Source organism: Balaenoptera physalus (assembly GCF_965194825.1).
Source record: "Balaenoptera physalus genome assembly, chromosome: 16".
Taxonomy (NCBI): Eukaryota; Metazoa; Chordata; class Mammalia; order Artiodactyla; family Balaenopteridae; genus Balaenoptera; species Balaenoptera physalus.
Genome location: NC_138898.1, coordinates 25,704,540 through 25,722,420, shown reverse-complemented (window position 1 = coordinate 25,722,420; position 17,881 = coordinate 25,704,540). Strand labels below are relative to the sequence as shown.

The window sequence follows — 17,881 nt, the reverse complement described above, 5'->3', positions numbered from 1 at the left end:
TTCTAGTTCTGTAAAAAATGCCACTGGTAATTTGATAGGGATTGCATTGAATCTGTAGATTGCTTTGGGTAGTATAGTCATTTTCACAATATTGATTCTTCCAATCCAAGAACATGGTATATCTCTCCATCTGTTGGTATCATCTTTAATTTCTTTCATCAGTGTCTTATAGTTTTCTGCATACAGGTCTTTTGTCTCCCTAGGTAGGTTTATTCCTAGGCATTTTATTCTTTTTGTTGCGTTGGTAAATGGGAGTGTTTCCTTAATTTCTCTTTCAAGTTTTTTCATCATTAGTGTATAGGAATGCAAGAGATTTCTGTGCATTGATTTTGTATCCTGCAACTTTACCAAATTCATTGATTAGCTCTAGTAGTTTTCTGGTGGCATTTTTAGGATTCTCTATGTACAGTATCATGTCATCTGCAAACAGTGACAGTTTTACTTCTTCTTTTCCAATTTGTATTCCTTTTATTTCTTTTTCTTCTCTGATTACTGTGGCTAGGACTTCCAAAACTATGTTGAATAATAGCGGTGAGAGTGGACATCCTTGTCTTGTTCCTGATCTTAGAGGAAATGCTTTCAGTTTTTCACCATTGAGAATGATGTTTGCCGTAGGTTTGTCATATATGGCCTTTATTATGTTGAGGTAGATTCCCTCTCTGCCCACTTTCTGGAGAGTTTTTATCATAAATGGGTGTTGAATTTTGTCAAAAGCTTCTTCTGCATCTGTTGAGGTGATCATATGGTTTTTATTCTTCAATTTGTTAATGTGGTGTATCACATTGATTGATTTGTGTATATTGAAGAATCCTTGCATCCCTGGGATAATTCCCACTTGATCGTGGTGTATGATCCTTTTAATGTGTTGTTGGATTCTGTTTCCTAGTCTTTTGTTGAGGATTTTTGCATCTATATTCATCAGTGATATTGGTCTGTAATTTTCTTTCTTTGTAGTATCTTTGTCTGGTTTTGGTATCAGGGTGATGGTGAGCTCATAGAATGAGTTTGGGAGTGTTCCCTCCTCTGCAATTTTATGGAAGAGTTTGAGAAGGATGGGTGTTAGCTCTTCTCTAAATGCTTGATAGAATTCACCTGTGAAGCCATCTGGTCCTGGAGTTTTGTTTGTTGGAAGATTTTTAATCACAGTTTCAATTTCATTACTTGTGATTGGTCTGTTCATATTTTCTATTTCTTCCTGGTTCAGTCTTGGAAGGTTATACCTTTCTAAGAATTTGTCCATTTCTTCCAGGTTGTCCATTTTATTGGCATAGAGTTGCTTGTAGGTTGTCCATTTTATTGGCATAGAGTTGCTTGTAGTAGTCTCTTACGATGCTTTGTATTTCTGCGGTGTCTGTTGTAACTTCTCCGGTTTCATTTCTAATTTTATTGATTTGAGTCCTCTTCCTCTTTTTCTTGATGAGTCAGGCTAATGGTTTATCAGTTTTGTTTATCTTCTCAAAGAAATAGTTTTTCGTTTTATTGATCTTTGCTATTGTTTTCTTTGTTTCTATTTCATTTATTTCTGCTCTGATCTTTATGATTTCTTTCCTTCTGCTAACTTTGGGTTTTGTTTGTTCTTCTTTCTCTAGTTTCTTTAGGTGTAAGGTTAGATTGTTTGAGATTTTTTTAAAAAGTTTTTTCTATGTATCTTTTTTTAAATAATTAATTAATTAATTAATTTACTTTTGGCTGTGTTGGGTCTTCATTTCCTTGCGAGGGCTCTTCTCTAGTTGCGGCAAGTGGGGGTCACTCTTCATCACAGTGCACGGGCCTCTCACTATCATGGCCTCTCTTGTTGCGGAGCACAGGCTACAGATGCGCAGGCTCAGTAATTGTGGCTCACGGGCCTAATTGCTCCGCGGCATGTGGGATCTTCCCAGACCAGGGCTTGAACCCATGTCTCCTGCATTGGCAGACAGATTCTCAACCACTGGGCCACCAGGGAAGCCCCTATTTGAGATTTTTCTTGTTTCTTGAGGTAGGCTTGTATAGCTATAAACTTCCCTCTTAGAACTGCTTTTGCTGCATCCCATAGATTTGGATTGTCGTGTTTTCTTTGTCATTTGTCTCTAGGTATTGTTTGATTTCCTCTTTGATTTCTTCAGTGATCTCTTGGGTATTTAGTAACGTATTGTTTAGCCTACATGTGTTTGTATTTTTTACGTTTTTTTCCCTGTAATTCGTTTCTAATTTCACAGCGTTGTGGTCAGAAAAGGTGCTTGATATGATTTCAATTTTCTTAAATTTACTGAGGCTTGATTTGCGACCCAAGATGTGATCTATCCTGGAGAATGTTCCGTGTGCACTTGAGAAGAAAGTGTAATCTGCTGTTTTTGGATGGAATGTCCTATAAATATCAATTAAATCTATCTGGTCTATTGTGTCATTTAAAGCTTCTGTTCTTTATTTATTTTCATTTTGGATGATCTGTCCGTTGGGGTAAGTGAAGTGTTAAAGTCCCCCACTATTACTGTGTTACTGTCGATTTCCTCTTTTATAGCTGTTAGCAGTTGCCTTATGTATTGAGATGCTCCTATGCTGGGTGCATATATAATTATAATTGTTATATCTTCTTCTTGGATTGATCCCTTGATCATTATGTAGTGTCCTTCCTTGTCTCTTGTAACATTCTTTATTTTAAAGTCTATTTTATCTGATATGAGTATTGCTACTCCAGCTTTCTTTTGATTTCCATTTGCATGGAATGTCTTTTTCCATCCCCTCACTTTCAGTCTGTATGTGTCCCTAGGTCTCTTCTAGACAGCATATATATGGGTGTTGTTTTTGTATCCATTCTGCAAGCCTCTGTCTCTTGGTTGGAGCATTTAATCCATTCACGTTTAAGGTAATTATCCATATGTATGTTCCTATGACCATTTTCTTAATTGTTTTGGGTTTGTTTTTGTAGGTCCTTTTCTTCTCTTGTGTTTCCCACTTAGAGAAGTTCCTTTAGCATTTGTTGTAGAGCTGGTTTGGTGGTGCTGAATTCTCATAGCTTTTGCTTGTCTGTAAAGCTTTTGATTTCTCCATCGAATCTGAATGAGATCTTTGCCGGGTAGAGTACTCTTGGTTGTAGGTTCTTCCCTTTCATCACTTTAAGTATATCATGCCACTCCCTTCTGGCTTGTAGAGTTTCTGCTGAGAAACAGCTGTTACCCTTATGGGAGTTCCCTTGTATGTTATTTGTTGTTTCTCTCTTGGTGCTTTCAATAATTTTTCTTTGTGTTTAATTTTTGCCAATTTGATTACTATGTGTCTTGGCGTGTTTCTCCTTGCATTTATCCTGTATGGGATGCTCTGTGCTTCCTGGACTTGGGTGGCTATTTCCTTTCCCATGTTAGGGAAGTTTTAGACTATAATCTCTTCAAATATTTTCTCTGGTCCTTTCTCTCTCTCTTTTCCTTCTGGGACTCCTATAATGTGAATGTTGTTGCGTTTAATGTTGTCCCAGAGGTCTCTTAGGCTGTCTTCGTTTCTTTTCATTCTTTTTTCTTTAGTCTGTTCTGCCGCAGTGAATTCTACCATTCTGTCTTCCAGGTCACTTATCTGTTCTTCTACCTCAGTTATTCTGCTATTGATTTCTTCTAGTGTAGTTTTCATTTCAGTTATTGTATTGTTCATCTCTGTTTGTGTGTTCTTTAATTCTTCTAGGTATTTGTTAAGCATTTCTTGCATCTTCTTGATCTTTGCCTCCATTCTTTTTTCCGAGGTCCTGGATCATGTTCACTATCATTATTCTGAATTCTTTTTCTTGAAGGTTGCCTATCTCCACTTCATTTAGTTGTTTTTCTGGTGTTTTATCTTGTTCCTTCATCTGGTACGTAGCCCTCTGCCTTTTCATCTTGTCTGTGTTTCTGTGAATGTGGTTTTTGTTCCACAGGCTGCAGGATTGTAGTTCTTCTTGCTTCTGCTGTCTGCCCTCCTTATTGAAATTTTTTGACACTTAAAAAATTTTATGTATTTGGTTGCACTGGGTCTTTTTTTTTAAAATAAATTTATTTATTTTATTTATTTATTTTTGGCTGTGTTGGGTCTTCCTTGCTGCACGTGGGCCTTCTCTTGTTGCGGCAGGCAAGCGGGGCTACTCTTTGTTGCGGTGCACGTGCTTCTCATTGCATTGGCTTCTCTTGTTGCAGAGCATGGTCTCTAGGCATGTGGGTTCCAGTAGTTGTGGCTCGCGGGCTTTAGAGTGCAGGCTCAGTAGTTGTGGTGCCCGGGCTTAGTTGCTCTGCGGTATGTGGGATCTTCTCCGACCAGGGCTGAAACCCGTGTCCCCTGCATTGGCAGGTGGATTCTTAACCACTGTGCCACCAGGGAAGTCCCTGCACCGGGTCTTGGTTGCAGCAGGTGGGCTCTTTAGTTGTGGCATGCGAACTCTTAGTTGTGGCATGCATGTGGGATCTAGTTCCCTGATCAGGGATCAAACCCCGGCCCCCTGCATTGGGAACACAGTCTTAAGCATTGTGCCACCAGGGAAGTCCCCCAAGTATACATATTTAAAGTGTACAGTTTGGTGAGTTTTGACATAGATATACCTGTGAAACCATCACCACAATCAAGATAGTGAACATGTCAATCACTCCCCAAAGTTTTCTTGTGCCCCTTTAATACCTCCCTCTCCAAGCAAATCTGCTTCTAGCAAATCTGCTTCTAGTAAATCTGCTTATAGATTAGTTTGCATTTTCTAGGATTTTACATATATATTTATATTTTATATAAATGAAATCATACTGAGTATATACCCACCCTCCCTCCCTTCCTTTCTTTCTTCGTTTGTCAGGCTTCTTTCATTCAGCATAACTATTTTAAGATATTGTTGTATGTATCAATATTTTATTCCTTTTTATTGTTGTAGTATTCCCTTGTATGGATATATCACATTTGTTTATTTATTCACCTCTTAATAGATGCTTGAGTTGTTTCCAGTGTTTTGCTATTATAAATAAGGCGGCTACCTTTGTAAATATATAGGAGTGGCATGGCTGGATCAGATGATAGATGTATAACTATAAGAAATTGCCAAACTATTTTTCCAAAATATTTTCAAGTGTATTTGCCATCCATATTTCTTCTGTGGGGAAATGTCTGTTTAAATCTTTTACCCAGTTAAACAAATTGAGTTGTTTATTTTCTTATTATTGAGTTTTCAGAGTTCTTTATATTTCTGGGTGTAAGTCCTTTATCGGCTATATGGTTTGCAGATATTTTTTCCCAATATGTGGCTTGTCTTTTTATTCTATTAGTGGTGTTTTTTGAAGAGTAGAAGCTTAAGAATTTTTTTGAAGTACAATTTATTAATTTATTTCTTTTATGGGCTGGGCTGTGCTTTTGTTGTCATATCTAAGAAATATTGGCCTAACCCAAGGTTGCAAAGATTTCCTTTTATGCTTTCTCCTAGCAGTTGTGTAGTTTTTGTTTTTACATTTAGGTCTATTATCCATTTTTAGGTCATTTGTCATGTGGTATGAGGTATACATGAAAGTTCAGTTTTTTTGCAATGAATATGTAGTTGTTCCAGCAGCAGTTTGTTAAAAGACTATTCTTTCTCCAGTGGATTGCCCTTATACTTTTGTCAAAAATCAGTTGTCCATATTTGTGTGAGTCTATTTCTGGACTCAGTATTCTATTGATATGCTTGTCTTTATGCCTCTTCCGCATGATTTGATTTACCATAACTTAAAATCTGGTAGTGTTAGTCCTCCAACTGTACTTTTCTTTTTCAAAGTTGTTTTGGCTATTCTAGGTCCTTTGCATTTCCAGATAAATTTTAGGTTTTTTGTTTTTTGTTTTTGGCTGCACTGTGCAGTATGTGGGATCCTAGTTCCCCAACCAGGGATTGAACCCACGTCCCCCTGCATTGGAAGGTGGAGTCTTAACCAGTGGACCACCAGAGAAGTCCCCTCCAAATAAATTTTAGAACCAGTGTGTCAGTTTCTACAAAAAAAAGCAAGCTGGGATTTTGCTTGGGACTACATTGAATTTTTTTTGGGTGTGTGGGGGAGAATTGACATCTTAACTATATTGAATCTTCCCATCTGTGAACACAGTATATCTCTCTTTATTTAGGTCTTTGTTAGTTTTTCTTAGCAATATTTTGAAGTTTTGAAGTATAGGTCTTATACATCTTTGTCAAATTTATCTCTTCACAATTTTTGAGAACATTGTAATTTTTTTTTAATTTCAACTTTTGATTGCTTATTGCTACTATGCAGAAATAATTGATTTTTGTATATTGATCTTGTATCCTACAACTTTGCTAAATAAATTCACTTATCTTAATTGTAGATTTCATTGGATTGTCTACACCATCTGCAACTAAAGACAGTTTTACATCTTTCCAAGTATCACTTATTTTACTTCTTTACTTATTACCAACATTTTCTATGTTGTCACCATCTCAGAGTCTGTCCTATTCTCTCTTGTTATCTTTTTCATCCTAGCCATTATCATATATCTTTTTTTCTTTTTAAATTACTTGGACTTCCCTGGTGGCGCAGTGGTTAAGAATCTGCCTGCCAATGCAGGGGACACGGGTTCGAGCTTTGGTCCAGGAAGATCCCACATGCAGCGAAGCGACTCAGCTCGTGCGCCACAAATACTGAGCCTGCGCTCTAGAGCCCACGGCCCACAAGTACTGAGCCTGCGTGCCACAACTACTGAAACCTGTGTGCCTAGAGCCTGTGCTACACAGCAAGAGAAGCCACTGTGCACCGCAATGAAGAGTAACTCCCGCTCACCACAACTAGAGAAAGCCCGCGTGCAGCAACAAAGACCTAACGCAGCAAAAATAAAATATAAAATAAATAAATAAATAAATCTTAAAAAAAATATCACTTAATGGCAAGTTGCCCTAATACCAGACATTCTTCTCTCAACACCTGTCTTGCTTGTGGCTGTGAAAACTTATCCTCAGAAAACACTGGTTTCATTCTGTTCAAGGCCATAGGTATCACTTACATGAAGTCCTAACTTACTTATCCCTCCACACTGGGATCTTTCCCATACTGCTAATAATTGACATCTGTGTTCACCAGTCTGACTTATTCCAGTCCATTTTCCACCTAAAATAATAGATGGGGGGAGTGAGCGTCAGAGCTGAGACTGAGAGATTTGGTTTGAATCCCTGCATTGCCACTTAATATCCATGTAATCTTGTACAGGGTCCTTATGTACTATGTGATTGTCTGTAGGAAGAGAATTAATACAAGGTCCTCACAGTGTGTTCGAGGATTAAAAGAGCATAGTAATCCTAGCTGTGTGCTTGGAGCACACAGCTAAAATATGTGAGCACTGAGTGAATGACTGCTTGCTTGCTTGTTCTATTTCTGTACTGCTGTTGATGCTGTTTTCCCATCTTGGGGTACCCTCATCGCTTTTCAGGTCCTCTGAATCCTTCCTCATGTTTCAGGGTCAGTTAAGTCTGATTTAGTTATTCATTTCCCTCCGTTCTTTTTTTTTTCTTTTTTCTTTTTTTTCTTATTTATTTATTTGGCTGCACCAGGTCTTAGTTGCAGCACACAGGATCTTTGTTGTCATATGCAGGATCTTCATTGCGGCATGTGGGATCTAGTTCCCTGACCAGAGATTGAACCCAGGCCCCCTGCATTGGGAGCATGGAGTCTTAACCACTGGACCGCCAGGGCAGTCCCTCCGTCCATTTTTTACATCCCTGTTGAGTTGACTTCTTACTAAACTTAAGGACTGGCACTCTTTTGAGCAGCTTTGTATTCCTCAAAATGCCTTGCACAGATGTATCATAGGTGCAAAAATAATTAGTTGATTATATGGTTAATTTAAGAACAGTGCAACAAAAATACTTCATGAAGTTTGTTGATTTTTGGGGGGGCGGTATGTGGTTAAAGTTTCAGGGGGAAATAAATTGAATTTTATATGATATAATGGAAATGGTAGAAATATTTTTATCTGATTAAAGGTAGCTTTAAAAGAAATAACCTTTTTCTTTTTTAATTTTGATTTTGTTCATCAAACAGGGTCATTCATGCATCAGAACGGAAGTTTGGATAACTAAACCATTTTTCTCTTTGTGCCGCTTCATAAACATTTTAAAAAATCACATTGTTTCAGCTGAAGTAGACTGTTCAGTACTTCTTCAAGGATAACATATATGTGTATATAGATACAGGTTAAAAATGATAACTGATTAATGTGCATGGAGAAACAGCCCCTATAACACATGTTATTTGAAAAACAGCTTAAGACTTTGCAGGTTCCATTAAGAAGTTCTGTGGTGAGATTATGCTTATCAGAAAAAGATTTCTTGGGCTATTGAACATTTTAATTTTAAAATAAGGGGATTCAAAACCAGAAGATGATACAGTTACTTTTGTCTTGTTAAATATCCACAGTAGTCATTCTAAGCCATTAGACCTTTCCTTAGTGTTTCGTGTGTTAATAAATAAAATCTTTTTTTTTTTTTTTTTTTTTTTTTATTTTTAAAAAATGCAGAACTTTATTTCACAGGCCATACGAAAACAGTCAGCAGACCAGTTTGCCAATCCCTGGTTCACGTGATTCCTACTCTTTGAGGACTGGCACCATAGAATAGTATATGAATGATTTTTATGGGACTTCCCTGGCAGTCCAGTGGTTAAGGCTGCACGAGTTCGATCCTTGGTCAGGGAACTAAGACCCTGCCTGCGTCGTGGTACGCCGCCCCCCCCCCCCCCCCAAAGCCTTTTAAGAAGGTGCTACCCTCAGGTATGAGGATGACACATACGCGCACTTCCCGTAACAGTAGGTGTAAGAGCTGCTAGTTACAGGGAGCTATTAAACAACAAAATCTAACAAACCAGTTCCTTACTTTTACTAGCCATACTCTAAGTACCTGGTAACTAGAGAACATTTCTATCATTGAACAGTCCTGTGTTACACCTGATAGGAGGGGTATTTATTCAGTACATCATCACAAACCAGAATAATACAGTAACAGTTCCAACAAAAGGTTCACATGTTTATTACTGAGCTACACAGTGAGCAGTGGTGAGGAAAGATCAAGAAAAGAGGAGAGAGCATCAAACACAGGCAGCTGTTCCAGACACTAGTGATGTTCTGATTATGTGTGCCACTTCATATGTGAGGCTCCTTATAGACCCAGCTTGGTTCTTCTCCAATGTCTTCTCTTGGAGTTGTACCTGATTTTATTACCAGTTTTCATTCGAATCCACTGGGGAATGGGACGATTCTGCTTTTGTTTCTTGGCCAGGAATCGTTTGATCCTGAAAGTCTTGTGAGAAGACATGACAAGGAGCAAATCCAACCGCACATAGGATGGCGGACAAGAGAAAAAGAGAATAAAATCTTGATATGCAGAATACCTGTTGAAACACCTAACTGGTATAAGGCTGACCAGTAACTCCTGATCACCATTCACATTGTATCCTAGAGTTGTGCTCTAGGGGGTGCTATTCACATAGAATATAATGTAAAAAGAAACCCCTAGAGTTGTGCAAGTAGGAGGTATTAGCTTAATGCCTTTGGCTCTAATAAGTGAATAAAACAATTTGAACACTGCTGTGAGCTAGAGTTTAAGATGCACTGTGGGACACTGGAAAGAGTAATTTGTTGGCAGCCAGGAGATCTGGGTTCTGGAACTGGTCACCGGTTGACACCTAGCCTTCCCCATGGTACCACAAAGAACTCTGATTAGTTATCTCTTTAGTGGCAAATATTTTGGATTTAGGTGATGGGTTGAAGTCAGGAATGAGGTCCAGCACTGAGGATACTAAAGGTGGCAGAGACATGTGGTTGTTGAGAGGTCAAGTGATTAGAAACAGTTTAGGGCAAAGTTAGGCTCATGATTTTGGTGTGGAATGTGAATGGAAATCCAAACACCTGCTCCATCTCCATTGGCTGGAGACTGACTGGTTGTCATCATTCTTAGATTATACTACAGGTACATGAAAAGGACTTCACTGATAGCTGAGCAAGGAAAGAAGAGAAGCAGGGCTCAGTTACCTTAGGTCTAGGCCTTCCTAAGGCTGAAGATGAGTTCCTGCTCCTGCCCATTGCTCAAGCAGTGGCTTGACCGTGGTAGACAGTATGGCCTATATGTTCCAGTCTAGGTTTATGCCCAACCACTTTGATATATTCACTGCATGAAACCCCTTTTTTTCCGCTTGTTCTTTCCATTTCCCTCGGTTATAGGTGCATTTCTCCCTACTCATCTGAACTTAGAACCCATCTATATTCTCCATGAAGCATTTCTTGTTCTTTGTTTAGTGGGAAGAGACTTTTCTTGTCATTTTTGGTAATTTTTACATTATATCAGATTATTATATGTGGTGCTGTGTATATGTTTATTCCCTACTGTATTGTCATATTGAAGGCAGGGACTTGGACTTAATTATCTTTGCATCTCTCAGTGCCATGATTTTCTCAAATTTAGTGTACAGAAGAATCATCTTGAGAACTTGTTAAAGTTTGGATTCCTGACCTCCTCCTTCCCATTCTGATTCATTGGATTTGTTATGGGCCTGGGAACATGCATATTAACAAGCTCCTTGGGAGAGTTTAGGCAGGTGGGCTAGGGGCCCATATGGTTTACAGCATCTAGCCCAGTACATTGTCTTGCTCTTCACAGAGCATAGTATGATCAGTTGATTAAATCAGTGGTCAGTCAGAACGAGTACTCATTGGTATGTCTGCTAGAAGTGATCTTAAAACCTGTCAAGAACTAGATTTATTTTTTCCTGGCTACCTAATATCCTGTAGATTTTTGTGAGTTATATGAACTCTTTGTACCCTCAGTTTAAGCTGCCTGTTGACTTTATTTTTTAAATTTCTGATTAGTCTCTCAATTATCCTATGCAAAAAACTAATTGTAGACATATATGCATTTGAGTTTTGTCTTTAATCCTATACGTCTTTTAAAAATAAACTATCTATGGGACTTCCCTGGTGGTCCAGTGGTTAAGACTCCGCGCTTCCACTGCAGGGGGTGTGGATTTGATCCCTGGTCGGGTAACTAAGATCCCACATGCCGGGAGGTGTGGCCAACAATAAATAAATAAACAAACAAACAATCTATAGCATGACTGTCTTACAGAAAGCAATACTTTCAATCTTTGTAGGAACTAACAGAAGAAGTCTTTCTTACTAATTCTTAATTTGCCCCATTAAATTGTTAATTTCTATGGATACATTGTTGTATTAGATGTATGGGAAAACAAGTATATACTTAAGATTTTTTGGTGCAGTGTGGGTGCTTAAGGTAAACACATAAAATAGGTAAGAGAACACTTAAGGCAGTATGTGATATAGGACCAAATGAATAGTCTGTGAATAGTAAAAGTAAGTGATTACTGGAGTTCAGAGAAGAGGGAGAACCTGGGAAAGGACTAGAGAACCTAGGACGTCTCCAAGGAGAAGGTAACAGGGGCTGAACCTGAAGGTGTTTTGGAATTTGATCAGAGGAGTAGGGCATTCTTAGAGGGAAGAACATATGAAGATTCATTTTATAGATGAAAAAAATGGAGGCTCAGAAAGGGAAGTGAGTTTCAGATGAGGTACTGGTTCCTGGACCACTGTCTTTCTCTTTGTTCAGCACTGGGAGGTTTCCACTGTTACCAAGTAAAAGACAGCTAGTATTAAGGTAACCAAGTGTCAAAGCACTGATAATTTCCAATTTTAATTGTGAGAATCTGAAAGTTTAGAACCAAATTTTTTTTTGTGAAAGAATTATGAATTTGACAGAGTTCATCTTTCATTAGTACATACCTAGTTTGATGCATTTTCAACAATATATTTTCAGAAGTAAAAGAATTTGAAATAATGATTAAATATAATATTTTGCATTGTATATTCCTTGAAAACATATTTATTGTGATGAGTACATGTCTGACTTTCCTAGGAGGTGAGGATATCCAGTTGTCATTTCTTAGTTCTCATCTTACTAGAGGAATTAACCCAATTGATCACTCTTCTTGAAACACTGTTCATTTGGTTTCTAGAGTACCACCACACTCTGTTGTTTTCCTCCTATCTCATTGGGAGGCTGTTTCTTCTCAGTTTCCTTTGGTGGTTCTTTCTTTTCTTTCTGATCCCTTTATGGGCTACCCACTGCCCAGTGTTCAGGCCTTGAATCTCTGTCTTTATCTATACTTATTCCCTTCATGAACTCATGGCTTTAAATACTATGCTGACAACTCCCAGATTTATATCTCCAGCCCAGATCCCTTCCCAGAACTCTTGATTGGTTTGTCCACTTGCCTACATGACATCTTCACTTGGATACCTAACAGATATCTCAAACTAAAAAATGTCTAAATCTGAACTTCTGATCTTCCTCCTCAAACCATGTCTTCCTTCAGTCTTCCCTGGCCTTTAACCAAAAACTTTGGAGTTATTCCTGGCTTTTTGTGTGTGTGTATTAAAATACATTTAACATAAAATTTACCATCTTAACCAATTTTAAGTTCAGTGGTATTATATACATTCATATTGTTGTTCTGCCTTCACCACCATCCATCCACATAACTCTTTTCATCTTGTAAACTGAAACTCTATACCTTTTTTTTTTTTTTTTTTTTAATTTATCTATTTATGGCTGTGTTGGGTCTTTCGTTTCTGTGCGAGGGCTTTCTCCAGTTGTGGCAAGCGGGGGCCACTCTTCATCGTGGTGCACGGTCCTTTCACTGTCGCAGCCTCTCTTGTTGCGGAGCACAGGCTCCAGACACGCAGGCTCAGCAATTGTGGCTCACGGGCCCAGCTGCCCCGCGGCATGTGGGATCTTCCCAGACCAGGGCTCGAACCCGCGTCCCCTGCATTGGCAGGCAGACTCTCAACCACTGCGCCACCAGGGAAGCCCTGAAACTCTATACCTTTTAAACAATAACTCCCGATTCTCTCTGCCCCCTAACTCCTGGCAACCACAATTATACTTTCTGTCTCTGTGATTTTAACTACACTAAGTTCCTCATGTAAGTGGAAACATATAGTATTTGTCTTTTTGTGAGTGGCTTATTTCTCTTAGCATAATGTCCTTAAGATTCTTCCATGTAGCATATTGCATAATTTTCTTCCTTTTTAAGGCTAAATAGTATTCCATTGCATGTGTATACCACATTTTGTTTATCCATTCATCTGTCAGTGGACACTTGGGTTGCTTCCATGTTTTTTAGCTATTGTGAGTAATGCTGCTATGAACATGGGATACACATATCTCTTCAAAAGACTCTGCTTTTAATTCTCTTGGGTATATAACCCCAAAGTAGAATTAATTGCTGGATCATATGGTAATTCTCTTTAATTTTTTGAGGAACCTTTACAGTTCTCCACAGTACCATTTTACATTCCCACAAATAGTGCACGAGAATTTTGTATATCCTCTTTGGAGAAACGTCAGTTCAAGTCCTTTGCCCTTTTTTGGATTGGGTGGTTTGTTTTGTTGTTGTTGAGTGTTAGGAGTTCTATATATATATTCTGGATATTAATCCCATATCACATATTTGCATTCTCCCATGCTGTGAGTTGCCTTTTTACTCTGTGGATAGTGTCTTATGATGTACAAAATTTTAAATTTTTATGAAGTCCAACTTGTCTATTTTTTCATTTTGTTACCTAGCCTTTCCTTTACCCAAAAACCTTGGAATTTTCCTTGACTTTTTTTTTTAACATTGAATCTGTTAGGAGATAATGTTTACTTTACCTTAAGAATATATACAGAATCTAAATAACATCTTAACTTCACTCCTCCCATTCTGGTCCAAACCACCAACACCTCTGACCTGGCTTACTGGAGTTACATGCTAGTTGTTTTCCCTGCTTCCATTCTTGCCCCTCCATCTGTTTTGAACATAGCAGCCAGAGTGATCCAATTTAGTCAGGTCTTGTAAATTCTCTGCTTAGAACCCTGTTAATGACTCCCATTTTACTCAAAATAAAACCAGAGATTTTAAAAAGACTTTCAAGCTTTCTGTGATCTACACCCCTACCTTACTACTCCCCCTTGACCTCTGAACTCATACCCTACTACTTTCCCAGCTCCAGCCACACAGATCTTCTTGCAGTTCTGTTTGTTTTTTAAAAACTGGGTGTGAGGCCCAGCAGTCTTTTTTATTTTTAAATTTATTTAAATCTATTTTTATTTTTTAAAAATATTTATTTATTTAATTTATTTATTTGGCTGCGCTGGGTCTTAGTTGCGGCACGTGGGATCTTTGTTGTGGCATGCTGGATCTTTAGTTGTGGCATGCGGAATCTTTAGTTGCAGCATGTGGGCTCTTAGTTGTGGCATGGGGGATCTAGTTCTCTGACCAGAGGTCAAACCTGGGCCCCCTGCATTGGGAGCATGGAGTCTAAACCCCTGGACCACGAGGGAAGTCCCTTGCAGTTCCTTTTGAATACTCTAATCCCCATCTTATGTCAGGACCTTTACCTAGACTGCTTTTTGTTCACCTATCCTATGGTTCATTTCTTTACTTCCCTTCTCAATGAGGCTAACCAGGCAACCCTATTTAAAACTGCACTCCCTTCCCCATTCCCCATTGCCAGCTTATCACCTTCTAACAAACTATATGTTTTACTTATTTTATTTATTGTCTGTTTTCTCTTCCTAGAATGTAAGTTCCAAAGGGGACAGGGATTTTTGTCTCTTTTGTTTATTGATGTGTTTCCATTGCCTAGAACATTGTCAGGCACATGGTAGATGTTCAGTGAATATTTGTTGAATGAATGAATGAGTAAATGAATAGAATAGGAAGCAAAGTAGACATGTGGTCTCTGCTCTCATGCAGATTTCAGTTTGTGGTTTGCTTTCTCCACATGAAGTTATCCACAATTTCTATATTTTTTTGTTCGGCTTAAATATTTGTAATTCAAAATCTTTGTGAAATTATAGACATTTAAGCTTTGGGAAGCAGTGTTTGTTACAAAGAATGATATCTTGAGTTATGTTTTGAATGAAATGAAAACTATAAAGCATTAAAATACAAAAGCCATGTGCCAGAAAAGGTGATGACGTGATTAATTTTTGAAAAATACTGTTAAGTCACTTTGGATCTTAATTCATTGCTGTGGACTTAATTACATAATGTTCCATTTCCTTGCAATGAAAAGCAAATTCTTTGGCTTATAAAGGGGACTCACAAACCAAATGATTTTTAGCTCTCATTAGGGTTATTTCTTTATCTTTTTGTAATCTACCATTAAAAATCCTAAATTTCATTTAAACCCAAAATCCTATGGTAGAAATTAAATATGCAAGACTTTTGAACAAATATCTAGTGTTGAAGCAAACATAAATAGTAGATATCAAATTGATGCCAACTGAGGAAATATGATTAGACTTAGTCAATAAATAAATCTGTTAACATAGTCTGCCATGTGCCAATTTAAATAATGAAAGCATTACTGTAGGAGGATGTTTTGTTAAATGTCCTACGAAGGCCTGTGTCTTCTGTGTAAGCCTACCATGTGGTAGACACTTAATAATAATTGGGAAATAATAAGACTGAACTTTTTGTCTCTTAAATTTTTTATCTGAGGGAAGAGGTATTTACTTGTACAGAAAACTTTAATGGGATGGCTAACATATCTTGTCTGTTAGTGACTGACACACTTTCTTTCCTTTGTCCTGAATATTTGCTGTGGTTTCATAATAGAACAAACATTTCTATTTTGACGGTTTTTATACTTAAAAAATTACGAGAAATAGTGAAGGTTATAAAACCTGGCCTTAGCAGCCATACCCTAAAAACTAAAGGAAAAGGAATTTTTGGTTGATACGAATTTTGAATTTCTGTTTGTTTACTCTGAAAAATTACTTTAGCTCACCACTACCTGTTTCAGTGTATTTTCTTTGCAATTAAAAGTTTACCACTTGTGGGCTTCCCTGGTGGCGCAGTGGGTAAGAATCCGCCTGCCAATGTAGGGGACATGGGTTTGAGCCCTGGTCCTGGAAGATTCCACATGCCGCGGAGCAACAAAGCCCGTGCACCACAACTACTGAACCTGCGCTCTAGAGCCCGCAAACCACAACTACTGAGCCTGAGTGCCACAACTACTGAAGCCCAGGCACCTAGAGCCTGTGCTCTGCAACAAGACAAGCCACATGATGAGAAGCCCTGGCACCGCAAGGAAGAGTAGCCCCCACTCACCACAACTAGAGAAAAGCCTGCACGCAGCAACAAACACCCAACGCAGCCAAAAATAAATAAATAAATAAATTAATTAATTAAAAAAAAAAGTTTACCACTTGTAATAGTAAAGGAAAATAAGGCTTACATTTTCTCTCTGTTTAGTTTCGTTTCAGAGCCAGAATTTGTTAAAAGTATGAAATCCCAGACCTTATTAAGTGAGTTTTCAGGGAATGTGATAAAAGTCAAATTTTATATGAAAATGTGGAAGAATAAATGGCATGAACTGAAGAATGTGTAGGGTTTTCCAGCAGGATGTATGAATTATATATTTATCTCTATATTCTATAGTTACTTTATAAAAGTAGAAACTATTATTAACCGTAATATTTTGTGTCTCCAACTGAGGTGTTGATTGTGTGCTTGAAATACTGAATGATTCAGTTTTTCTTATGTGTCATGTTTCCTAAGCTGTCAAAGACAGGAAATAAAAAAGACTACTTGGCAGAAATTTGATTTAGGTGTATGTAAAAATCTGTATGTTCACTCCGACATTTGAGTGAAGGAATTCCAACAAAACTAGTTGTAAAAAATTTCTTTGAAGTGAATATTTTCCCAGTAACTTTTTTTTTAAATTAATTAATTAATTTATTTTTGGCTGTGTTTGATCTTCATTGCTGCGGGTGGGCTTTCTCTAGTCACAGCAAGTGGGGGCTACCCTTCATTGCGGTGTGCGGGCTTCTCGTTGCGGTGGCTTCTCTTGTTGCGGAGCACAGGCTCTAGGCGCGTGTGCTTCAGTAGTTGTGGCGCACGGGCTTAGTTGCTCCACAGCATGTGGGATCTTCCTGGACCAGGGCTTGAACCCGTGTCCCCTGCATTGGCAGGCAGATTCTTAACCACTGCGCCACCAGGGAAGTCCCCTCCCACTAACTTCTGATATAAAACCAGAAACACTTTCCTGAAGGGTAAAAAGCAGAAATAATCCCAATATATAAAGTGGGAAATTTATAAGGAATGTAGCATCTCTGGATTATTCTGCTTGTTGTATAAGTGCTAGACTTATTGTGAGTTTTTTAAAAAAATTTTTAATTATTATTATTTTTTTGGCCCCGCTGCACTGCACGCGGGATCTTAGTTCCCCAACCAGGGATCGAACCCGTGCCCCCTGCAGTGGACGTGCAGAGCCCTAACCACTGGACCGCCAGGGAATCCCACCCCCACCCCCACCCCCATCATGAGGTGTGTTTTTTTGTTTCTTTTTTTGTTTTTTTTTCTTACCATTGTGAGTTTTAATCTTTACCTGTATGCTCACTTTTACCTTGAGAACTGGGAGTTTAGATCTCTTTAAATACTTGTGTGGTCTTTGGACTTTAATTTCCTCTAGGTAATAATAGACAGGCTTCCACAATAGGTATACTTATCTTAATAAAACTCATATTTTAGGCTTTTCAACCTTAAATTTGAATACATGAATATATAGATGTATTTTTTTTAAGTCTTTCTAAACATGACATCAAAATCAGGCAAACTTGTTTAGGGTAGAACTTCTGAATGGTGGAGTAAGGAGCTTGGCAAATCCCTTCCCTCCAAATTTTTGCAGTTAAAACTGGGCAGAGGGACTTCCCTGGTGGCGCAGTGGTTAAGAATCCGCCTGCCAGTGCAGGGGGCATGGGTTCAAGCCCTGGTCTGGGAAGATACCACATGCCATGGAGCAGCTAAGCCCATGCGCCACAACTACTGAGCCTGTGCTCTGGAGCCCGCGTGCCACAACTACTGAACCCTGCACA

At 38.4% G+C, this 17,881-nt stretch overlaps 2 protein-coding genes and 2 long non-coding RNA genes across 10 annotated transcripts in view; 1 reads left to right on the top strand and 3 right to left on the bottom strand.

The window, feature by feature from the left end:
- The window catches only part of CBFA2T2 (CBFA2/RUNX1 partner transcriptional co-repressor 2), a 181,425-nt gene that overhangs the window by 37,691 nt on the left and 125,853 nt on the right, over window positions 1-17,881 (top strand). The gene's annotated exons all lie outside the window — the stretch shown is intronic.
- LOC309646199 overlaps window positions 1-17,881 on the bottom strand; it is a 166,215-nt gene that overhangs the window by 147,483 nt on the left and 851 nt on the right. The gene's annotated exons all lie outside the window — the stretch shown is intronic.
- LOC309646195 (large ribosomal subunit protein eL39) lies at window positions 8,951-9,312 on the bottom strand. The gene has a single exon (XM_082432276.1). It carries the CDS (start codon window positions 9,257-9,259, stop codon window positions 9,104-9,106), a length of 156 nt encoding a protein of 51 aa, XP_082288402.1. The 5' UTR covers window positions 9,260-9,312; the 3' UTR covers window positions 8,951-9,103.
- Window positions 12,445-17,872, bottom strand: LOC309646204. Its single transcript, XR_014255216.1, has 2 exons — window positions 12,840-17,872; window positions 12,445-12,527 (listed from the first exon to the last, which is right to left on the bottom strand). It is a non-coding gene; the product is annotated as an uncharacterized lncRNA (long non-coding RNA).